Raw genomic sequence first — 25,303 nt, 5'->3', positions numbered from 1 at the left:
TTTTCTTTCTTTTTTTACCATTCCTTTAATACACTCTTAAAAATAAAGGTTATTTTTGGCATCTCTGGTTCCACGTAGAACTTTTAACATCCTTGGAACCTTTCCACTGCACTAAAGGTTCTTTACAGCAGAAATAAGTTCTTTCAATTATTAAAATGTTTCCTCAGATTCAGACTATGAAAATAAATGACTACCTGTTCACTGAAAGGTTCTTTGGGGAACCAAAAATGGTTCTCTATGACATCGCTGAAAAACTATCCCTTTTTGAAGCTTTATTACTTTATTTAGTGTATTCAAAATCTGAAAGTGATGATGGTGGTGATGATAATGGTTATTTCTTTCTTTCCAAGAACAGACTACTGTGTATCAATCATTTCTCAAGATTTTTTGTGAATAATGCTGGAACAGACTAACATTTATGATCAAGTCTTGTCTTGTCTGTCCAGAAGAAAGCAGCACTGTTTAGTGAGACTGTATTGTCTGTTTTTGCTGTTGGATATTATGAAAAACATTTGGTTCTCTCAATAGATCCAACCATGTTTTTTCAAGGCCAACTTTATCAAGCCATGTTCTCTTTTTAGCTCCAATCTCTCACCCTAGTTTTCAGTTGTCAGCGTATCAAGCTAGATGGTAATGAGCTGAATCAAATTTGAACTCTTGGATATGGTTACCTTAGCTTGTACCGTTTATGGAATAAATCTTTCAATCAAATATTGATGCCGAATAATTGATGCCATCATTCAGTTTATTCAAATGATTTGGTTGGCTTCGTCATGATGCCTTTTTTAGGCTGTTTAGAAGCACTGTCAAGAGGCTGTATTGCATCCAACCAGTTCTTGTGAATGCCAGCCCTATGGCTTACTTCAAATCTTTGTACAAACAAAGACTTGGAGGTAAAATCGGGTAAACAAAGAGATGGCTTTCACCCGAAACCCCATATATGACGTCAAAGGTGTACAGCTATAGAAGGACTCCCAGAACCGGATTATAAATGCAGAACAGAAATCTGACACCATCTTGTTTAGAGGTGTTTTGATATCATATCCACTTCTTGTCGATTTGAAAGACAAAGATTTAAGACAATCATGTTGCACAAGAGTTCATTAAGTGATTCTCGGTCTCTGTCTGTCTTCATGTTGCTCATAGTGATCTCACCGGACCAATATTCTTTTTCTTTCCATCTTACTGTAATGTTGAGACTGTTGCTCAACTCTAGTGCTGTAGCTCCCCCTGCTGGACTGATAATCACAATTATTCATTTAAGTACTAGAATAGTTATGAAAAAAATGGTCAAAGTATTTATTAGTTAATTTTGTGTTGTAAGTTATGTATTTACAATGCAGGTCAAAAGGTGGTGGAATTTTTTTCAAAGTAATTTTTCTAAAGAATACAAGTTTTAATCGGCAAGTTTCTTTAAATTGATCAAAAGTGACAGTAAAAACATTTATAATCTTAGAGAAATTAATATTTCAAATAAATGCTGTTCTTTTGAATTTTCTATTTGTCAAAGAATCCAGAAAGAATCATAATTTCCACAAAAATATTGTTTTCAACATTGATAATAAGAAATGTTTCTTGAGCAGCAAATCAGCATAATGATTTCTGAAAAATCATGTGACTCTGAAGATGGGAGTAATTTTAAAGTACAAGTAGAAAACCGTTTCAATTGTGATAATATTTAACAATAGTACTTTACTGTGTTTTTAATCAAATAAATGGAGCCTTGGTGAGTATAATAGACTTAAAAATGTATCCTTATTACTACAAACTATGGACAGGTGATTTATTTAATTATTATTTAGTTAGTACTGTGAACAAATATCTACTCCTTCCTGGTTCTCTCTTTAATTGTGTATTTCTCTGAGAAAATAAAGCATATTTTTGAAGTCATTATTCCATTTATTTAATAGGAGAAAACCCTGTGAAAGTAATCGCACCCTTAGGCTTGAAACGAAGGCAACGGCTACCTTTTGTATAGGTGGTTAGTTTTAGGACAATGAACAAAGACAGCCTTTATATATATATATATAGAGAGAGAGAAGTGACTTCTTTAAAACTTAAATAGGTACAGAATGTTGCATTAAGAAATTTTCCGAAACAGCTTAGGGGAAAGTTCAGATATAGCAGTTCGGAAAGGGTTGCAAAGCCGTTTTCTTTGTCTGAATGGCTGAAAAGTCTCGACTTGAATCCTGTAAAGATATTTTGGCAGGACCTGAAAAGAGCGTTTCGTACTTGAAGAATTTCCATATTCAGTCTTTCGAATTGAAGAAACTGATGTTGTAATGAACCCATTCTTCTGTTTGCGTTTAGCCCGGCACGTTCCTGCGGTTCTACAATCTCCGCTCACTCCTTCAGCGAGCTCCGGACCAGCAGCCTGATCAAGCTGAACATCTCAGTTTCCACCTGCATGGGGGGACGACGTATGGACGAGGTTTACGCAGCCTTCCCGCAGAGAGCCCTGATCTACAGGCCCTCAAGAGGCGAGTCTGAAGACCACTGAAAATGCCTGTTTTGTATATTTTTAAATCTTTTTTTTTCCATTATAAGAAATATATTATCAGCATGACAAATGTGATTAGTGATGTAAAAATGCTGCAGAATCTAAAAGATTCATTATTTTGTCTCATAATGTTACTTTGTATTTATGTACATATAACGTGTGTGTATATATGTATATATATATATATATATATATACATATATATATATATATATATATATACACACACACACAAACTTTCTGGATATATAAGAAATTGCTGAGGTCTTGAGTATTTTGAGGGCAAATAAAATGAGGCACACTAAGTCAAATTAATTTCCATAAAAAAATAACATGTCTTTCTTTTCTTCTTTCTCTCTCTCTCTTTCTCTCTAATGATCAATATTCAGTGTGCTAGAGAATCATGTCGATCTGGATGAGTATGATGAAGTGAATGATGGCACATTACTGGAGATTTGGTACACACCGCCAGAGGCTGTAGGTTGGTCGTGCCTCTTTTTGCTTTCCAATTTCTATCCAGTTTTGTGTCATGCTCAGCTGGCCTTCATCTGAATGCTTATGTTTCCTTCTAGTATTGCCAAATGATGAAGAACCAGGTATAGAAATATTACATATTACTAGGATTAAATATGACTTATGTATGACTTCTCAAAGCTTTTTCTCCACCACAGATAATAAAACCATTTAAATATTAAAGATTATTTATAATTTTTTTCATGTTGTTGTTTTTTCATTTCAGATGGAGAAGCAGATACAGGACATTCTTATACAGGTAAAAAAAAATTTTTTTTACAAAATCACGTCCTGCTCATATTATTAGGGGAAAAGACACTGGGAAATGTTAAGAGCCAGATTCAAACATACTGTACATCAGCTTCACCACAACTCGATATGTCGCATCACATGTGTTAGTCACCATGAAATCAAAATTGAACATTCTTATTTTTTATGGAATATTGCAACACTTATATTTAATATTATAAATTATTTATCTGTGCACATAATGATTTTTATACTATTATACTATTCCCAATGGACAAAATCGAGTCCCGCCCTACTATTTTTCTTTTTTTGACAATCCTTTTCACATAGATATACAGTACATAACAATAGAGAAGTACATAACAATAGAGAAGTAAAGACTATAGCAACTTCCGTTGCATGGTGACTATAACCACTAAGCCACAGCTCTGACAATAGTAATATTTTAACATGTGATTGTTCAGTGCGGACATGTGAGCACAACACGCAGCAGCTCACACTGGCCCGGGTGAAACGCTCCACACCGCCGCTGTCATGTCATGTCCGAGCCCGGTTGAAGAAGTACCACCCCCAACAGTTATACCAGTGCCTGAAGCTCTTCTGCTCCAAGTGTAAAACAATGTGAGTAACACGCACTGCACCCCTGCTCCTGACTCGCATCCATGAAAACAATACAGAGAAGATTGAATTTATCCTTAATTGTTACTCGAAAAAGCATAATAGGGCACTTTAAAGGACTATTACACACTGCAAGAAAGGTAATGTAGCTGTTTATGAATCAAACTTCAACGGCCGTACGCATCGATTTACAGCGAAAGGATAACACTTGACCTGACGCACAACGTAGTGATGAACACGGTTGCCCAGCCGTGTTTGTTTGAACCGCGAGAGGCGTCAAAGCTTGCGCTACTCCTACGCCATACATGCGTCAAGTGGTACTCTTTTGGCGTAAGTCGACTTGCATAGGCCGTCTGTCGGAAGCTAGTTATATACACCTAGGATGGCTTCAGGGTGAGTAAATTAAGGGCTAATTTTCATTTTTGGGTGAACTATCCCTTTAAGAAATAAGATATTTTTATTTATATGTTTAAAAAAATCAATACTTTTATTTAGCAAGGACACCTAATGGGACAGTAAATACATTTGTGGATCACTATTTTCACAAAAGTATTAAGAACAACCTTTTTCAACATTGATGATAATAAGAAATGAGGTTCAAATCAGCGTATTGAATGATTTCTGAAGGATCATCTAACACTGAAGACTGGAGTAATGATGCTGAAAGTTCAGCTTTGATCACAAGAATAAATTACATTTTAAAATATATTAGATAGAAAACAGTTATTTTAAACCGTAATAATATTTCACAATATTACTCTTTTACTGTATTTTTAATCAAATAAATTCAGCTTTGGTGAGCATAAGAGACTTTCAAAAACATCAAAAATCTTACCAACCCCAAACTTTTAAATGATAGTGTACATTTTTGTTTGTTTGTATGTGACAGGAAAGACGTTCCCGATGACGGCGCTGTTGCTAAAGTCTTTCGGGAGTCTGCGAGAGAGAACCAGCCTTGCGATGAGCAGTGGGCCGCCACTTCATCAGCGAGCTCTAGAGAAGCCGGCAGAACCATCTCAATGCACATATCCAGAGACATGGTGGGGCAAAGCACTCACATGCAGCTGATATTCGTCGAGGGTGCGTCCGACTACAAACAAAAGCTTTTTTAATATACATTTCTGACATAAGTTTAAAAATATAGCTTTGTATCTACAGGAACGACGCTGGATGAGATTTGCGTGTTATCACGCGATTACAAAAACCTGGTTCCCGTGAGATCAGTGAACGGCAGGATGGCCCTGATGGATCTTACAGCTCCCTTCCTGTTCTCTGGAGACAAAAGATATTACGGGTAAGAGGACAGGCGTAAATACTTCATTTTAAACTCCCCTGGTATTCAGTGTGTACATCACTTATCATGTAAACACTGTTTGACAAACCCCAGGCTAGGATGCGATCATGTCTGTGTTTAGTTAAATGTGTGTTTGTGTGTGTGTGTGTCTCAGGTGTAAGCGCTGCTCTCTGAACACCTTTGAAAACCATGTGTTTACTGGAGTGGAGACCTATGATGAACAGGCGGTTGCTGAAGGTATCATTGTGCCCTAATTATGCCTATTTATTACCTTATTTTCTCTTTCTCATCTAACTTCTGTACTGTCAAAACAATTAATACAGCAATATGCACCAAAATATAACGCAAAATAAAACACAAAATATGCACCATATTTTCAGATAACTTTTTAAAATTCAAATTGACATCAAAATGTTTATAACAGTTATAAAATATAATAAAAATAAATGACTAATTTAACCAGTATAAGGAAATGTATATAAACTAAGAACAAATTTCTATAGGTGCCGCTGATTTTTAACGTCACTTTCTGTTCTTCATTCTAACATTCTTAATGAATCATTGACGAAGAGAATTTTTATGCATTATTTAATCACTTTTTAAAAAAAAGATTTTATAACACATTAATTTATTTACATTTTTTTCTACTTCATATTGAAATGAAAATTTTGCATTGTTTGCTACCTCAATTCAATTTCAAGAATTTAAAACTACATTTTCAGTTCTGAATGGCGCAACTCTAATGAAAAGAGGGAAGTATCATCTAAATTTAATCCGTTTCCTTTTAGGATGCTGGAGAGGCTGAGGTGTATTTAAAGCATATTATACACATTCTTTTATTATTTTTTATATTAACACTTGTAAAATAATAAGACAAAATTGGACATAAGTAATTAAGAAACCAAATACAGTAAAGAGGCAAAATATAGTCTTGAGTATAGAGCCTGTGTTACTTAATAAAAATGGGTTATATTTATTTAGAATATTGAGAATTACAGCGCTTTAACCAATCATTTACAACTGGGGATCTATTTTTGTTTTTGCTTTGAGTAAGTTTCCAAAGTACATTCTGTGGAGGTGATAACATGATATTAAGAGCAAAAGAATATTTTTTTTTTATCTTGTGTTTTATTAGGTATTATGTCTTACAGGCGTAGTTTAAAGTGCATGATATAAATATGTGAAAACAAGTGACTTTTTCATTTTGGACATGTAAAAATATGTTTTTATCTATTTATTGGGTGTTTTGTTTTTGGTGGTGGGTATTATTAAAGGGATAGTTCACCAAAAAATGAAAATTACCCCATGATTTACTCACACTCAAACCATCCTAGGTATATGATATTCATCTTTCTGACGAATACAGTCGGAGTTCTATTAAAAATGTCCTGGCTCTTCCAGGCTTTTATAATGGCAGTGAATTGAGGGTCTAGATTTTGAAGCCCAAAAAAGTGCATTCATCCGTCATAAAAGTAATCTATATGACTAGGCTGCATTTATTTGATTTAAAAATACAAAATTTTATAAACAATTTGTTTTGGGATTCTTTGATGAATAGAAAGTTATATTTCATTTATTATAGAATATTATAGAATAATGTAACTTTTGATCAACTTAATGCATCCTTGTCCCACCCCTCCCCCCCCCCCCCCCCCCCCCCAAAAAAACTTTTGTCTGGTAGTGTATAATGTTAAAAAGCTTTCTATTTCAGATAAATGCTGTTATTTTAACATTTCTATTCATCAAAGAATCCTGAAAAAAATGTACATAACTGTTTTTAACATTGATGATAATAGTAAATGTTTCTTGAGCAGCAAATCAACATACTACAATGATTTCTGAAGGATCATGTGACTGATGACTGGAGTAATGATGCTGAAAATTCAGATTTGCATCACAGGATTAAATTACATTTTAAAATACATTAAAATGGAAAACAGGTATTTTAAATTGTAACAATACAGTATTTCACTGTTATTATTTATTAATTTATTTGTATTTTTAATCAAATGAATGCAGCCTTGATGAGCATTAGAGACTTCTTATCTGATCCCAAACTTTTGAACGGCAGTGAATAAAAAAATAAATGTTCTGGTCAGAGTTATAATTTTTTTTGTGTGTTCAAAAAAGGCTGATCCAAGCATCATCTCAGTGTTTCCTTGTCCAACGTTTTGAATGTCTCTTGTGACTGTTGTCCTAAAGAGAAATTGGACACTTTCACCCCATGTATATTTCAGCAGTTCATCTGTTTCTGTCACACAGCTCTGGGAGTTCAGCTGATGCGGTACGGATTGTTAATCCAGTTTGAACTGGACGATGGGACGGACACATTAGAGGCTCTGCTGTGGGAGAACGCTGTGAGTATATCAATGCCATTTCATTAAACATCTGGAAAAAGTGCACATTTGTCATTAGTATAAAATGACTTATTTTTGTTAAGTTGTAAAACACAAAAAATATAGCTGTACATTACCTGATCAGCAGAGGGCGCTATTTTCTCTTTTGAAATAGGCTTTAGTGGTTGTCTCTGTCTTATTCTTTGCAGGAGAAGTTCTTCCATGTTTCTGCTGTCGATGCTTCTGGCAGTCAGGATTTACAGGACAAGATTCAGACCATCATCGACACAATTCAGCCACCACAAAGCAGATTGGGTAGAGATTTCATTCCTAATCGTTTTTTCTTTACATTCCTTCAATATTTAGAGTAAGAGAATGTCTTTTTTTCTGTATTTTCTTTGCAGAAGAACGTCCATGGCTGGATCTTTGCCTCTCTGTCTACACTGTAAAGGACAATGACAGTAATAAAGTTTGTTACCAGATCACTGACTCTGAAATCAGAGAGGAATAAAGAAGTTAAGTTACAGACAGACAGTTTGATTCAAAGTAAAATATCATAGATGAGCACCTGCAAAGAACAAGAAAAAAGGAGCTGCTAGAAATCTTTTGTTTTAAAGGGATAGATCACCCAAAAATGACAATTTTGTCATTACTTATTCACCCTCAAGTTGTTCTAAACCTGTTTCTTTCTTCTGTTGAACACAATATTAGATATTTTGAATAATGTTGGTAACCGAACAGTTGGCGGCACCCATTGACTTCCGTCGTAGGAAAACAATACTATGGAAGTCAATGGGCTCCATCAACTGTCTGGTTACCGACATTTTTCAAAATATCTTCCTTTGTGTTCAGCAGAAGAAAGAAACTCATACATGTTTGGAACAAGGGTGATTTAAATGATGACAAAATTGTTATTTTTGGGTGAACTATCCCTTTAAGGAATGTAAATATGTTTTATGGTCAAACACAATCAATTCATTCATCTATAAAATAAAGTATATTTCTATTTAGAATGCATTACTACTTGTTCTGCTTGGACCTGTGTGTGTGTCATTATTTAACAAGTCATCTGGAGTGAAACTGATGAGCATTGACGGCAGGTGGTTGTTGCTGGAATCAAAATGTCGTTCTGATTCAGTTCACTAGGTGGCGCGTTCACTGTGTTGTATCTGTGAAAGCGGCGCCTCCCTGACAGAGCATCATATTCAGAGATCCATCCGGAGATCATAAACAGCGCTCAAGGACTTTCACTTTATCGAGATGCTGGATGCTCGTTACTTGACGTCTATTTTTCCTCTTGTACGAAACGCTTGGAAATATCTCTGTGGTTCAAGGTCTTCAACTAGCTTTGTTTTGTTTGGCTGAACACCTGTTTGACCTGCTGTTACAAAACTATTGATTTAGAAAAATGGAAACTAGCTATGTTCATCTAAACGAGAGACGAGTGAGTGGGACGAAGCTTGATGTTAATTCTACAAGTACGCCTTAAAATACTGGATTTAGGCTATCAGGTTTGGATATTTTCAAGGGATTTACTACTTACTGGAAAACGCAATGGAAATGCAATTTTTAACTGTAATTTGTTTGCTCATTAGTTGTGAACTCTCAGTAGTTCTCGCGAGTAGCAACAAAACGACTGATTTAACGTCAAAAATAGTTTCATCCCACAAAGTGCGTAAAATTAACACAAACAGCCATGAACGACTTATGACGTTAAATGAAATCCGTTATGAAACAGGTAAGGAACCTACAGATGTGATTTCATTGGCCGGTACTACAAAACATTTAATGGTGAGCTCATCTTCCAGACAGACGTACGAAAACACTTATGTAATGGACAACACGAAAACATTTCTGAGTGAAATAAACAGCGGAATTCATCGTCGACGAGAAAGAGCGACAGTGGGAAATGAAGGCATCGAATCTCCGGAGAATGAACTTGAGCGCGTGGAGTCACTGCCGAAGCCTGTAGCACAGATCCAGCCTTCAGACTTTCCTACTGATGCCACGTCTATTCCTGAATGGGACACCTCACCTGTGGAAGACTTTGAGGAAGTCTTCACTCCGTTCATTCCCTTTAACACACGAGCAAAAACCCCTGGGGTGAAGAATCCGTTTTTCCCCGTGACAGGTGAATCGTATGGTGCATATGCTGTCATGTGCATCTCCATCGTCATTTTCACTGTGGGGATTGTTGGGAATATAGCAATCATGTGCATAGTGTGCCACAATTACTACATGAGAAGCATTTCAAACTCCTTGCTGGCCAACCTCGCCCTGTGGGATTTTGTCATCCTCTTTTTCTGTTTGCCACTTGTTATATTCCACGAACTCACTAAGGATTGGCTCCTTGGGGAAATCTCCTGTAAAATCATTCCATACATTGAGGTAAACGCCATATTGGATTAAGAGAACTGTGGTTGGTCAATTTCAATGGGTGATTGAAATGCAGTTATTTCTGTTTCTAGTGTGTCAAATTGGTTAATCATTGAAAAATATGTTTATGGTATCTACATGGGGCAAGACTTCTAAAAAGAATCATTAAAATAAGATAATCTGTTTGGATAAGTTAATGAGAGCTAAACCTGATCACATCACACATTCTATGTATTTTTCCATTGCATTTGTTTAACATATGTTTTTTTTTTATTGATTTATGCATCCTAGGTCCTCTATGATATAAGGTTGAGCTATAAGATTAAGGGTGGGTAAGATTCGTAATTGAGTGGGTCAGGTTCACCTGTAGAGCCGGACCTGGTTTCATGATTGAGCTTGACTTTAGTCTAGCAGTTACTATACATATTGACTTAAACAAACTGCTTAGCAAGATTTTTGCTACTGTTTCTCAGTCAAGACAGTTACTGACATGAAAGTGAAACGCCATTAACAGCTATAACACTTTTTGTGGCAACATTGAAATTGCAAAATACTTGCATTGCGTTATTAATTTACATATTTGCATAAAAAGCTACGCAAATACCTTTCAGTGGACAAGTAAAGTTAAGATTTCAAGTAAATCTTATTGCTATTGTTATCATATAACATATAGATTAAAGTGTTCTTGCAACATTCTTAAGTAACACATTTTCAGAGCTGATTTGTTGGCGTTGTAATTAGATTATACTTGAAAAATATGCTGTTAAATTAATGAGAAGGCTGTGTGAAAGTGTCTAGTCAGATATTCAATGCAAATGTTATATGTGTAGGTCAGGACAGACATCTTTGCTGTGTTTTGTCTCCTTGAGTAAGGGGGAGTGTTTCCTCTGCAGACACAAAGAGATAGTGCTATTGCCCTGAGGCAGCGTTCAGATTGTATCATGCGTTTCTGAGGAATTGACCTGATTGGTGCCATAGTTGTGGCTTTAATCTCCTGACACACTACAGAGCGCAAATGCCTACAGCCTTGATTCAAAACAACCCGCTAACTTGATCAAATGTTTCAACCTAACAATGAAGTCTATGGCCCTAAATGGAAAGGCTGTGGTGTTCAGTGGCATTGAATTTCCTTATTGTTCCACACACTCAGGAGTTCAATACAAGTTGCGCTCAATAGTTTTATTTTTTATGGTCAAAATTATGCCACAAATGCTTTTAGACTCATTCCTCCTTTTTCCTGATATAAATAAATCAGAAATCGAGATTACGGTATAAGGCACTTACAGTTTAAGTGAAAGGTGACCTTTTTAGAAAATTTTAAAAGCAGAAATCTGAAGCATTTATGTAATCTTCTGTACTATATGAACTGTAAAGTTATTATCCTTTTTACAGTAGCTTAAGGTGTTACGTCGACTCAAATTATTTACGTCTTGTGGCTTTACTATTGAAACGTGAGTATTTTAATGCTTACAATTTGGCCTCATTCACTTCCATTGCAAGTGCTTCAATGTAACCCAAGATTTTTTGGTAATGAACTTTATGCTATAAGTGCTGTCAATTAGTCTTAGCTTTAATTTCACCCGCAATGTTACTTTAGGATCCCAACGCTGTTTGCAGGTTTGTCAGTGGAAGGGTTTTCTAAAAGTTTATTAGTAATGACCACACATCCCCTTTACCTTGCAGGTGGCATCTTTAGGAGTAACTACCTTCACTCTTTGTGCTTTGTGCATTGACCGTTTCCGTGCCGCGAGCAACGTCCAGATGTACTACGAGATGATCGAGAACTGCACCTCCACTGCAGCCAAGCTAATCGTGATTTGGATCGGCGCTCTGCTCCTCGCCCTGCCCGAGCTTCTAATCCGGCAGCTGGTGAGAGAGGACCGTGAGCCTCCGGAGGTGACACCTTGCGAACACTGCGTGGTCCGAATCTCCACGGCTCTCCCGGACACGCTTTACGTCCTTGGACTCACCTACAACAGCGCTCGTCTCTGGTGGTACTTCGGCTGCTACTTCTGCCTTCCCACTCTCTTCACCATCATCAGCTCAGTGGTGACCGCACGCAAGATCCGCAAGGCCGAACGCGCCAGCGTCCGAGGCAACCGTAAGCAGATCCAATTGGAGAGCCAAATGAACTGCGTTGTTGTTGCTCTGGCTATCCTATACGGATTTTGCATCATTCCGGAGAACATCAGCAACATCGTATCGGTGTACATGGCTACAGGTGTGCCGCGTCGCACGCTGGATATCCTGCATCTGGTGAGTCAGATGATGCTGTTCTGCAAGTCCGCGGCTACACCGGTGCTGCTTCTGGCTCTCTGTCGGCCCTTCAGCAAAGCCTTTCTGGACTGCTGCTGCTGCTGCTTTGAAGAGTGCGGCCCACCAAAGTCCTCCGAGCCCAACAGTGACGACAACGATCAGGACGGCACCACCGAGCTGGAGCTTTCCCCCTACAGCACTGTAGTCCGCAGGGATCCATCTACCTTCCCAATAGCGGGAACGCACTGCTAAGGTTGTAGCTTACCGAAGGGGCACTCATTACCCCAAGGGCTTAGACATACGGAATAAACCAGTCCAGAGAAGTTTTCACAGGCTGCAGTTTCTGATTTTACTCTGCTGTGTTTTGGGAGAGATGCCCACAAACTGGATATTTTAACTTGTGAAAATAGGGACAAAGAACCACATGTTTATTACAGAACACATTGTCTTAGAGATGCAACTGCCTATTGATGTTTACAGAAGAAGACATGAGTACCTTGTCTAGGTCTAGAAGTGTTATGGATTAACTAATATTTGCACAATTTCCTTACCCCAGTATCTTTTATTCCAATTTAATTTGGTGTAATTGTGTTTTTGTTAAAATTATCTCTGAGACTTACTGTATGGAAGGTAATAAATAGAAAATGGCTGTTTATAGGATGTTTTGGTGTTGTGTAAATTGGCGATTCTTGTGAATCGATTTAACGTTAAGCCTAGCTCCCTTGCTATGTAAGTATTAAATTCACTCTGTATTTGCTAGTAGAAGTATATGTGAAGCACTTCAGCCACTGAAAAGCACTGAAGACGCTGTTGTTTTAGCCAAGACGTCACATTTGAATAATAAAAAAAAAACATTGAAATGTCTTACAGATAAAACTTGAGTTTATATGAACTGAAACTGGACATTGTGTTTTCTTTTTATTTAGATTATGTGATCTAACCAATCAGTATATCCTTTACCAATCAATTCTTCTCCAATGGCTGGTTCATTCTTGATGGTGTTGGTTCACAGGCCTCTGGGTCATCAATGCCATACAGTACTCTAGTACACAGAGGCTTTTGTTTAAGGCCATGGCCAGTTCAGCATTAGGCATTCATGCTGCAGCGGATTCCATGACCTCACGGACAGAAGTGCGGACTGGATTGGGAGTGTAGGGAAAGATGTAGGAAGCCTGTTTGGCTTAACAAGACAGCTGGAGTTTCGTTATTGTGGTCTGGTTGTTTATTGGCCATTTAGTATCAAAGGGGAAATTGGACTTTTGCACTGCTTGGGGAACAATCTCATCTCTTTTACTACACATTTAAGATCAGCTCTAAAACATAGTGCGCTGCCTTGCTGTCTACTTGCTACACAAGAGATACAACACTTCGTTAAAGTATAGCTTGATTTCAGATACATGCAATTAAAAGTTTGGCCAACACAGAGGATCCTAGAAGGTGTTTTCTTCCATTTGGAACAGCATTCACATCAACCCCAAACCTTTGAACGGTAGTGTAGTTCTGTCATCATTTTGACATTTACCCTAATGTCATCCAAACCTACAGTATGACACATTTTGTTGTGGATATTTGGAAAAATATTCAGGCTAATGTTGTTTTGAACCCCATTGATTTTAATGTATGGACAAAAACATTTGAAATTACATTTTTCAATATTTTGTATCGCACAGAAGAAAGTCAGTAATACAGGTTTGGAACAATACAAGAGTGATAATATTGTAATTGACAGCATTGTCTTCATCTTCTCTGTATACTTTTCAATTGTTCCTAGCTTGACTTATCTAATCAAAATCTGTTTCTATCATAAAGAAGATTAGCTTTTATTTTATTTAAAGGCACTCGTGTTCAGTGTTGACATTCTCATGCATATTTAAATAGATTGCATCATTCAGACCCACACTTTGGCCAAATAAATTATTCATAGACACCAACAAACAGTCATTCTTTTGAACGGCATGTCATATTAATATTTCATGAATGATGAGTGCTTCATGCCACTACGTTGTTGGGTCCTGCAAGGACTAAATTCATTTTTGTTTGTCTTATTTCTGTTTGTTTTAACTAGCCTAACTCTCATTGCTTCTTATTAAGGCATCTTGTAATGTCATAATTTCTTATACCATAATCAAGGTTTACTATAGCATTTGTTCATTTTGCCTGGTCTGGTCATGCACACTATCTGGTTTACGATAATGGGAACAGTTTTAGGTGTATGGGCCACAATGGTAAAGAATGTCCGCTTTTTAGCGTCTTTTCTAATTGGATCCATCTGATTGAGTGGATGTCGTTCATGGAAAAGAAGGGCTTTATTGTCTTGTTTTTTTCCTTTTGTGGAATTATCCCTTATTTCTAGGTCACCGCCTGTGATGAACGCTTGAATGCGTTAATGAGTTCCCTGTGAACTCTTCCCTGTGTGTGAGCGGCTCTCGTCTTTGTCACACACACACTGTATGTACAATTTGCAGTCCCCCCTCCACGGCGGCCCTATGAAGGGGAATTATGGGATTGTTGGCACTGCCAAATTGCTGTTTGTTGTAGGAGAACCTTCAAGTTTGTTTAAAGGTCCCTTTTGAAAAGCCTAATTGAGCTGTTCTGATGTTCACTCAACGGAAGCGCCCACATTCCCTCCTGTTGCCCCGTCATCAGCATTATCCTAAACCTTTGATTTGGTCCTCGGGGAAATCACAGCAATTTGTGTCTTATGACAGTTTGACACACTACATTGCTTTAATATGCTCAGCCATTTTAATGTCATTTTGATAATGAGCAAATTAAAATGAACACATTTTTAAATTTCATTCCCTGCTCAAAACTGGAAGATTATCCTTGACAAAAAAAAAAGAGTTCTCAAACCTGTGGGATTGAGGAATTGTGCACCGCATGACAATGTACGGGAAATGACCTCTGCTCATTACATAATGAGTGTCTCATTAATTATTAAATTCCTTTTATCTCGACTTGGCAAAGTCATTTTCCCAGTAACAAATGCTTTAATTTAAGTACTATTAATATTTATAGGGATTTATGGGCTATTACTTTGTAATTGCTATTTGCATAATTTAGAATTTATACAGAGTGGTACTAAAGCCTGTGAGTGTGACCACTGCACTCTTAAAAATAAAGGTTCTTTATTGACATTGATGGTCAAATGAAGAACCTTTCAGATCCATGGAAACCTCTTTTATTACACAATTTTATTTTTTTTGTGGAAAAATGTTCTATAGATTATTAAAATGTTCTTTTGCAAACTAGGAAAAACGTGTATAGTGGTCCACAGGATTGAACATGCACCCTGAATAGATGTTAATCAGCATTCTGAGTCACCAGTTAAAAACAACCACCAGACAAAAATATTGTTCTTGAGGCGTTTAGCCATGTAGCGTTTATGCTAATGCTGCTGTGCATGTGCATAAACAAGCATTTCATGAACCAGAAAAAAACAGTCTGTGCTTTTAAAGGAAATTGATACGGTTGAAAAACGGAGGAAAATCCAACACATTCCTCTAGTTGTCCCAGATGTTTGGACCCAGTTGTATTTGTTTGGAGGAGGGTCAAATGTGCATCAACATCCACTGGCATAATAATGCTTTCCTGGGTGGATATAAACAATCTCTGCATTGTCTTCCTCCCTCCTTCTCTCTCTGAAATAGAGAAAACATCCTTTTTTCAACCATCTCTGTTCTTTAGTATTCACATGTAAAGTTAAGGGAGCTCAGTTGTGTTTTTATTTACATTTGCAAATACAGAAAGTTTTTTTCGAGAAGTGATTCTTCATTTTGAATCCGTTTCCATTTCCTTTTTCTTTTCTTGTACAGTAAGTGTGTTTATTCGGGGAGCTAAAACACTTTGTCTCGGCATATCAAAACACATTCTGACATGGACCTTTAAGCTAAATTGACAAATTTAATTTGTAGAGTTTTCATTTGGACAAAGAAAACTGTTTGCGTCACTGTGGCATTCAGGGTCGAAAGGAAACAATCACTGCCCTGTGTGGATGTTTTATGGCATGTGGGAGAAAGCCAAAAGGGCATTACTGGCCTGCGATTCAGTGGTCACAAACAAAAAGGCCGCAAGGGACTCCGAGGTGTTATAATTCATTTTAAGTATTCGAAGGGCCAATGAACTTAAGTGACATGCATTGATATCCACAATTATGGCCACCTGATCTAATAAGGTGAATCCATCTACATTTTGCAAATATCCTAGTTAGTTTTTGTTAGTTTTTTTTTTTTTTTGATGCAAAACTCTAAAACATAATGGCTGCTCTGCTGTCAAAATCCATCAAAGTGATACAATCAGAAGTCTCTGCACAATTCAGTGGGTGAAAAGCTTGAGAATGCCAGAAAGTCACCTTTTTCCATAGCAGACCTCACATGCTTTGCAGGAAAGACCGGGACTTGTGCTGAAGGGGTTTCCAGAGAGACCTGTCGTGGAAAGAATTCAAAGGCAATCCTTTATATAATAGTCTTGTCACTTTGATGTGGTTGTCACTTGTCACTTCTTTCCCTGAATGCAAGGTAGGAAAGGTCAACATAAAATAAAAATTTTCCCCTGAGAACTCAGATTATGTCTATTTTTCAAATAAAGCAATTTCACCTTTTGTGTAATAGATAAAAAATAGCTAAATTAAAAGATAAATGATAAAAAATTTTGCTAAACTTGATCAAATAATACATTTAATCAAATAAATTCAATTTTGCATGATATAGGTAGAACCTATATCCAGGTCTTAATTACATTTGTTTTATTTTAAATATATGTTAAAGCGATCCCCGTTCACACGGATCTGCTGTTGCCAGGCTAGTAGTTAGCGATGTCACTTTGTAAAGAAACACTATATGCCTGTAGACTGAACATGTAATATGCATGCGCATGACGTCACCATTTTCACAAACTCGTTTTATTGTTTACACATAGACAATAACGGCATCGTTTTAAAACGGCAAAAGTTTGTCTTTTCAGGCTCCCAAAACTCCATTGTCGTGTAAATGAACAGCCTAAACTCATAAAGTTTCTCGTTGAAAAATGGTGTCGTGTAAATGGCCCCTAATTGTTGAAGTGGGGTCCAAAAGTCTGAGATTCAAAATCTTCTGCTGTTTTTTTTTTTTATTGAATTTTTTTTAATGTAAACTTCTTGTCTCAGACTTTTGGATCCCACTCAACATATATCCAAAATTATATTTTGTTCTATAAATTAGTTCTAGCACAATTATAAATAACCACAAAATTGTGCAATATAGAATGCCATTTTATCACCTCATGCTCTTTAATACACTAAGTCAAACTGTGATTCCACTTTCTCTGAACTGTGTGGTAGTAGATGGAGGAAAGACAGCCCCTTCTCACTTCATCAGCAGAAAGTCCAGGAGGATGAAAAAGAGGGAAAGAAGAGAAGAAAGTGGAGAGAGGGTGATGTTGGATATTGCCCATCTGTGCACAGGAACGCGATGCATTACTTCTGGCCCGTACCTGACAAGTGAATTGAGTAATTGTTGAATGTGCCAGGCCTGTGTTAATGAGACTTCTTGATCCACCAGCAAATCTCTCCTTATGCATGATGGGAGTTCAATTATGTGTATGTGAATAGATGAGCAAGATGTCCTTAATGAACATTCATTTGAACTTATTCATTAACATATTGCTGGTTATGTCCACTTTAGACTTTCTAATAAGAAGTAACATTGAGTATTAGTAAAAAAAAATCCTAATTTTACAGAAAATAACTGATTTTTTGACGATCATTTTCTTTAATTTTAAATTATACTCAAAACACTGTAAAATTACAAATAATATCTGTAAAATAAAAATTCAGCTGTTATTTTAGGTATTGTGACATTAATGACAAATTACAGTAATTCACATTTTTTATACAGAAAATTGATTGTATTTTTCATACAGTATTTTTTCTGTTTTCTTAAATTACATAAAAGTGTATGTAAAATTACAAATACAATCTGTAATTTCACAGAAACAAAACAGTTAAATGATAAAATGGTCAAATGACTGTCAGCTCCCAAAAAAACTGTAAAACATCCTTAATTAAATAAACTGAAAAATACTGTTATTTTACAGGTATTTCCTGAATAATCACGATCATATACCTTCATTGTAAAAAAAAAACGTAAAAAAATGGTCAAATGACTGGCAGCTACGGCTGCCAAACAAAAACCATAAAATTAAAGTAAAATATGCTAATTTAAATAAACCGAAAAAACACTGTTATTTTACAGGTATTTCCTGCATTATTATGATCAAATACCTTCATTGTAAAAAAATCTTTAAAAAAGGTCAAATGACTGGCAGCTGCGGCTGCCAAACAAAAACCATAAAATTAAAGTAAAATATGCTAATTTAAATAAAGTGTAAAAAACTTTAAAATAAATTTGATGTCACCATGAGTGGGATCAGTGTCTGCTTTAGTTGGGGTCATGACCCTTGAGACTTAGTTTATGCTTTTCTCTGGCTGCTTTAACTGTGTATTTGATACACGTTTGTCATAAATGCTGGAAAAAATATGAGATGATCTCGATCATTAATTGATGGTGTTATAGTCATCATATGAAGATCTGATGCACTGATATGACAGCAAATCTCTGTGCATGATATATTAGATTACACAGTATGTAGGTGGAATTTAGCTTTATACAAAGTCTTTAATTAATGTCATAATTTTTCACATGACCCTTGAATATTGTGGTATCAGTATTATAACAACCTGCATTTAAAAAAAATATATATATATACTACACAAAAAAAAAGTTTTGTCGTTTTTTTAGTTGTATAGAAACATCAAGAATCAACATATGAATCTCAACAATGGTGACAACCAAAAAAGTTTTTTTTTCATTGTCACCATTGTTGTGATTCATACGCTGATTCTTGATGTCTGAGTGAGTCTATATGATCCTGGCAAATATTTTCTGTATAATGACTAAAATCTGAATATCACAGCACTGGAGAATGTTTCATTGAAGCTGTGTCATGCAAAATGAATAACTAAAATTTAATGACATAATCACATATTATACTTCAGATGGTATCAATGCAGCCGGACTCTACATGATGACTATTCTCACTATGAAGTCACCAACATTATCTGATCTGAGTTTATCTTAGACTCTTACCATAACAAATATGCATCAGAGACACACAGTTAATGCAGCCAGAGAAACATTAAAGTTCAACACTAAAAGTTCAAGAGCCCAACTAAAGCAAATACTGATCCCCATCATGGTGACATCAAACTTTATTCTTTTCAATAAAGCTTTAACTTCTAAACCTCTTTTAATTCTCAATAATAATTTTAGTATGAAAGAAATAAAGTCTGGATTGTAATAAGTGAAGATGCTGCGATCCTGAGAGATCTGGTAGTGTTTAATGTTCTGTTGGGGTTTAAAGTGTTTCTGTATGGTGTGTTTCGTGTGTCACCATTGTGTTGAAGTGTAGAGCCTGAGCTTCAGTCCAGGATGAGCAAATAAACACTGTTGAAATGCTGCATGTTTCTTTATTTAAGTGACAGTAACTGTGTAGTTGTTAATGTAGTGACGTATATAGTCAAAGCAAATCATGCATGTAATTAACTGCATGTTTTTCAGTAAATAAATCAGAAAATAAATGTGAAATAACTGTTTTAACTGTGTGTTTAACTGTGTGTTTCTGTTGAAAAAGATTAATGAAGATTTCTGTAAAAGTATTTTGCACTTATTTAAATTAGGATATTTTACATTAATTTTATGGTTTTTGTATGGCAGTCGTTGCTGACAGTCATTTGACTGTTTTTTTATGGGATTTTTTTACAATGAAGGTGTTTGATCGTAATAATTCAGGAAATAGTTGTAAAATAACAGTGTTTTTCTGTAAAAAAAAAAAAGGAACATTTCTGTAAAAGCTTTTTGCATTTCATTTAAATTACGATATTTTACTTTATTTTTACGGTTTTTGTTTGGCAGCCGCAGCTGCCAGTCATTGACCGTTTTTTTACGATTTTTTTTTTTACAGTGTAGAATATTATGTTAATTTTTGGGTTAGTAGAATAAGTTGACATGTAGTTTCAAAGTTACTTAGTCAGTAGAATGTAATTTGGGGGACCATCAAAATATGATTTTAATAGATATTAAGCAGACAGTCTACTAATGAGAGTTAGTTTACATGTTGTTGCAAAGGTTATAGTCAACAGAATGTCTAAAGTGAACCATCGAAATAAAGTATTACCATCTTACCGGATGTTTGAAACATTACAGGTTTGGGTGACTTTTGTGGTAGTGCTACTGGTGGCATCAGGGTTCAATCCAATAGTCAGTACTAGGTACTAGTACAGTACTAGGCTTAGTACTAGGACCGTTGCTGTTCACTCTGCACATGCTACCCTTAGGAGATATCATTAGGAAGCATGGCATTAGTTTTCACTGTTATGCTGATGATACTCAGCTCTATATTTCTTCATGCCCTGACGAAAATTACCAATTCACAAAATTAACGGAATGTATAGCTGATATAAAAAACTGGATGACTGGTAATTTTCTACTACTTAATTCTGTAAAAACAGAGATTCTAATTATTGGACAAAAAAACTTCCACACGAAATAACCTACAACACTATCTAACACTTGATGGCTGCTCTGTCAAGTCTTCGCAGTCGGTTGCGTGTGCTCTTTGATACCAATCTTTCATTTGAAAGCCACGTTTCTATTATCTGTAAAACCGCATTCTTCCATCTTAAAAATATATCTAAATTACGACATATGCTTTCAATGACAAATGTGCAACAATTAGTTAATGCGTTCATGACATCAAGGCTAGATTATTGTAATGCTATTATGGGTGGTTGCCCGGTTGGCCACACAATAAACAAATTACAGTTGGTCCAAAACGCTGCAGCTCGAGTTCTTACCAGAACCAGGAAGTATGACCACATTAGCCCGATATGTCAAAACTGCATTGGCTCCCTATTAAACATTGTATAAATTTTAAAATATTGCTGATTACTTTCAAAGCCCTAAATGGTTTAGCTCCCCAGTACTCGAGCGAGCTGTTAATGCATTATACTGTAGTCCTTCACGTCTATTGCAATCTCAAAATTCCAGCCAGTTGATAATACCTAGAATATCAAAATCGACTGCTGGCGGTAGATCCTTTTACTATTTAGCACCAAAACTTTGGAACAGTCTTCCTAACATTGTCCCGGAAGCAGACACAGTCTGTCAGTTTAAATCTAGACTAAAAACACATCTCTTTGACCTAGCATAGACACATAACACATTATAAACTTCTATAATTCAATGTTAGGCTGCATAGATTAGGTCAGCCGAAACCGGGAATACTTCCCATAAATCCTTATGTGCTCATTACATCATAAGAAGAATTGCATCTATGCTAATATTAGTCTCTCGGTTTATCCTGAGGTTTACCGCAATCCGCCTGATCCAGGCCGGATCCGGATCTGATGAAGGACCTGCACCTGGACACAACGACAACGCAGTCCTGAAGAGTCGACTAGTCTCTCCCCTGTGAAGGCCTCCTTCCCTTCCCTTTACCTCTGTACAGATAAAACGTTGTCAAAATGATTCCAGGTCATATGGATACGCGGAAGCTACAAAAAAATCTGTATTATGAATTTTTAAGGCCAAACAAGTAATTTGTTGAGGTCAATTTGTAAAGAAAGACTACACGCCTGCGCACATACACTACCGTTCAAATGTTTGGGGTCGGTAAGATTTTTAATGTTTTTAAAAGAAGTCTCTTCTGCTCACCAAGGCTGCATTTATTTGAATAAAAATACAAAACAAACCCAGTAACATTGTGAAATATTATTTCAATGTAAAACAGCTGTTTTCTATGTGAATATAGTGAAGTGTATTTTATTCCTGAGATGCAAGGCTGAATTTACAGCATCATTACTCCAGTCTTCAGTTTCACATGATCCTTCAGAAATCATTCTAATATGATGATTTGATGCTCAAGAAACATTTCTCATTATTGTTAATGTTGAAAACAGTTGTGTACCATTTCTTTAGGATTGTTTGATGAACAGAAAGTTAAAAATAACGGCATTTATTTGAAATAGAATCTTTTGTAACATTATAAATGTCTTTACTGTCACTTTTGATCAATTTAATTCCTCCTTGATCAATAAAAGTATTGATTTATTTTATTTATTTCCCACAAAAAATTAAATAAAAATTCTTACTGACACCAAAGTTTTGAACGGTAGTGTTTAATGTTACAAAAGATTCCATTTCAGATAAATGCTGTTCTTTTGAACTTTCTATTCATCAAAGAATCCTGAAATAAAAATGTAAATAACTGTTTTCAACATTGATAATAATGAGAAACGTTTCTTGAGCATCAAATCATCATATTTGAATGATTTCTGAAGGATCATGTGACACTGAAACCTGGAGTAATGATGCTGAAAATTCAGCTTTGATTATAGGAATAAATTACACTTTACTATACATTCACATAGAAAACAGCTGTTTTACATTGAAATAATATTTCACAATATTACTGGGTTTGTTTTGTATTTTTAATCAAATAAATGCAGCCTTGGTGAGCAGAAGAGACTTCTTTTAAAACATTAAAAATCTTACCGACCCCAAACATTTGAATGGCAGTGTATATATTAAAACGCATATACCTTTAGACTAAACACATAATACGCATGTGCGTCCACGCTTTCACAGATTCGCGTTTTTGAAGTTTACGCGGAGATGACAACGTTTTTAAATAAAATTCAACGCTTGCACCTTGGAACCTATTTTAAGGTTTGCGTTCTCGAGCCACCAGGCACTGTTGTTGTGCGAATGAGCAGTCCGGAGCACTTAAAGTCCCCATGAATTCAAAATTGACCATACTTACTTTGTTTGCCTAAATTGATCGTTTTGTGGTGAACAATTCATCCATGCAAGTCAATCCACACAAAAAAATTTTTTGGCTTCGTAATCTTTAATCAAAATCTGAAATTTCCCCTCCCCTCTGCATTGGAGGACCTTCCCTGATGACGTAGGTTTGACGGTTTGGGTGTCTGCTTAACATCCGTAACGACGCCCCTCCAACTGACAGTACACAGGCTGCCTGTGTGTTTGAATGAAACACCTACTTTTCTAGATCCAATCAGGTGCTAGTTGGAAAAAAAGCCACGCACACTATTTTGCCTCATTTAGTATTCCGTTTCTCTCGGAAATACGTCACAACACTGGAGAAAAGTCGTTTGCAACTTCCGGTTCACGGGGACTTTAAGGGTTTTCTGTTAGAATGGTGTCTTGTTAGCGGCTCCTAAGTTAATAACTAATGATCTTTGCAACAGAAGTGAGTCAATCAAAACTAACTTTAGCTGGATAGTTACTTTATAGAGCTATCTCAAGACCAATTCTAGAGTGATTAAAAAGTGGCTAATTCGTATGAATTCAGAATTCGTACGACCTCACTCGTACGAATTTGTACGATTTGTCTAAACCCACGTGATGGGTAGGTTTAGGGGCGGGGTCAGGGGTAGGTCATTCGTACAAATTCATACGAATTGGGCAACTCGTAAAATATGTACGATTTAGCAAAAATCTTACTAATTCGTACGAGGGAGGTCGTATGAATTCGTACGAATAAGCCACCTCGTAAAATTCGTACGAATTGCCGTGAGATCGGGCTGGTTATTTCCCATTCCAATGCAACAGACGCATTCTTTATGAACAGCGCATAGCTAGCCATGTGTTCTACGTTACGGTCCTTCATTGAGCGCATCACAGAAGGACAGCGGTTAATCGCCTCAGCAACTTCTTCATGTATGAAGCCAAGCGCCATTTCAGGCATTTCCTTAAACAGCCACAGGTCAGATTTTCCGCCAAAGTAAAGAGCTAATTACAAAAACGATTATTTATTTTTGCTAATTATTATTTTATTTCAGTTAGTTTTTCAGTAACTGTTGTTAGTTTCGTTTCGTTTTATTCTTTCATTTATTATGAATTTTTAATTTTATTTCAGTTTACGAAAATGTTTTTTGACCAATAGTTTTAGTCTTAGTTTCAGTTATCGTTTACGAAAATAACCTTGTTACATAGAGCTGAATGAGTTGATCTATGGGAGCGACAGGCTATTAGTCCTCAGATGCTCCATGTGGCTGACCTATGCTATAAATCAATATAAATCAAAAGAGTAATGATATCATGGTCATCCTTATCAAATAATATTTATCTTCAATAACGTTTGGCTACAGTGTTCTGGTAAAAGAAACACTAAGTAATACGGAGCCTCGCCCATGACATGCAGGAATTGTGGTCACAACATAATCATTCGTTCCCTTACTAAATCGTGGCCATGTTTTACTTGAATCAAAACAAGGGAACGAATTAGTGCAACGTGGCCATGATTTATTAAATCGAGGAAATTAATGATTATATCGTAGCCTACTATTGTCACAGTTAAGTTCTGTCTTGTCTGCACCTGTTCTCGTTAGTCTATTTTTTCCAATTAGTTAAGTCTTGTCAGTTTTTCCATGTTTAGTCTGCTTGTGTATTTATACTCCCTGTTCTGTTCTATCCCTGGTCGGTTATTGTTTGTGTGAACGTGTATGTTACTCCCGAGTTTACTTTTAAATACCTTGTTTTTCTGCATATCCTTCGCCGTGCGCTTTCTACTGCCCAGAAACGTTACGACTATTTAGGGAAAACAAGGAAACAAATAATTATATCGTGCGCACAATATACTCCAACCAAAAATGAAAATTCTGTCATCATTTACTCGCTTTCAAGTTGTTCCAAACTTGTATGAGTTTCTTTCTACTGCTGAACACAAAATAAGATATTTTGAAGAATGTTAGTAACCAAACAGTTGATGGACCCCATTGACTCCCATAGTATTATTTCCATATGGAAGTCAGTGACTACCGTCAGCTGTCTCTTTACCCATATTCTTCAAAATATCTTTTGTGTTCAGCAGAACGAAGAAATTCAGAAAGGTTTCGTAAAAATAAAACCCTCATGTTTGCCTTGCGTCTTGGTCAAGTTTTGTTCCACTGTACCACTGTTTGGTAAGCTTGGACATGGACATGGACATGGACATGGACATAACGCTTACCAAACAGTGTCTATGTCCAGCTCTAAGTTCATGCCACGCCATGCTTTTGTTTTATGTTTGTTCACGTTATCCTAAATAAATTGCACTTGGGTT

At 36.2% G+C, this 25,303-nt stretch overlaps 2 protein-coding genes across 4 annotated transcripts in view; both read left to right on the top strand.

Moving 5' to 3' along the window:
• The window catches only part of pot1 (protection of telomeres 1 homolog), a 44,993-nt gene extending 36,466 nt beyond the window's left edge, over nt 1-8,527 (top strand). For 2 of the 3 annotated variants that reach the window (XM_077211044.1, XM_077211043.1), the window contains 11 exons: nt 2,311-2,480; nt 2,890-2,981; nt 3,073-3,096; nt 3,240-3,272; nt 3,727-3,883; nt 4,770-4,960; nt 5,039-5,174; nt 5,329-5,411; nt 7,437-7,531; nt 7,720-7,825; nt 7,915-8,527. In XM_077211044.1, coding sequence (XP_077067159.1) covers nt 2,311-2,480; nt 2,890-2,981; nt 3,073-3,096; nt 3,240-3,272; nt 3,727-3,883; nt 4,770-4,960; nt 5,039-5,174; nt 5,329-5,411; nt 7,437-7,531; nt 7,720-7,825; nt 7,915-8,021 — 1,194 coding nt within the window. In that variant the 3' untranslated portion in view covers nt 8,022-8,527. The remainder of the gene's footprint in view (nt 1-2,310; nt 2,481-2,889; nt 2,982-3,072; nt 3,097-3,239; nt 3,273-3,726; nt 3,884-4,769; nt 4,961-5,038; nt 5,175-5,328; nt 5,412-7,436; nt 7,532-7,719; nt 7,826-7,914) is intronic. The other variant, XM_077211045.1, reaches the window with a different exon arrangement.
• Nucleotides 8,528-8,700: 173 nt separating this feature from the next.
• Nucleotides 8,701-13,040, top strand: gpr37a (G protein-coupled receptor 37a). Its single transcript, XM_077211053.1, has 2 exons — nt 8,701-9,898; nt 11,570-13,040. The coding sequence occupies exons 1-2, from the start codon at nt 9,065-9,067 to the stop codon at nt 12,392-12,394; spliced, it is 1,659 nt and encodes a 552-aa protein (XP_077067168.1). The 5' UTR covers nt 8,701-9,064; the 3' UTR covers nt 12,395-13,040.
• The last annotated feature ends 12,263 nt before the right edge of the window (nt 13,041-25,303 follow it).

Source organism: Siphateles boraxobius, unplaced genomic scaffold (assembly GCF_051911475.1).
Source record: "Siphateles boraxobius isolate OS27281-9 unplaced genomic scaffold, OSU_SipBor_1 65, whole genome shotgun sequence".
In the NCBI taxonomy this organism is placed as follows: domain Eukaryota; kingdom Metazoa; phylum Chordata; class Actinopteri; order Cypriniformes; family Leuciscidae; genus Siphateles; species Siphateles boraxobius.
The sequence above is the reverse complement of the archived record's forward strand: the minus strand, read 5'-3'. Positions and strand labels throughout refer to the sequence as shown.

Excerpts from the sequence above, each read along its gene's own strand:
- gpr37a (XM_077211053.1), top strand. The coding sequence starts at position 9,065 with ATGGAAATGCAATTTTTAACTGTAATTTGTTTGCTCATTAGTTGTGAA. Across the intron at positions 9,899-11,569 it reads AAATCATTCCATACATTGAG|GTGGCATCTTTAGGAGTAAC; the intron begins GTAAACGCCATA and ends TTTACCTTGCAG.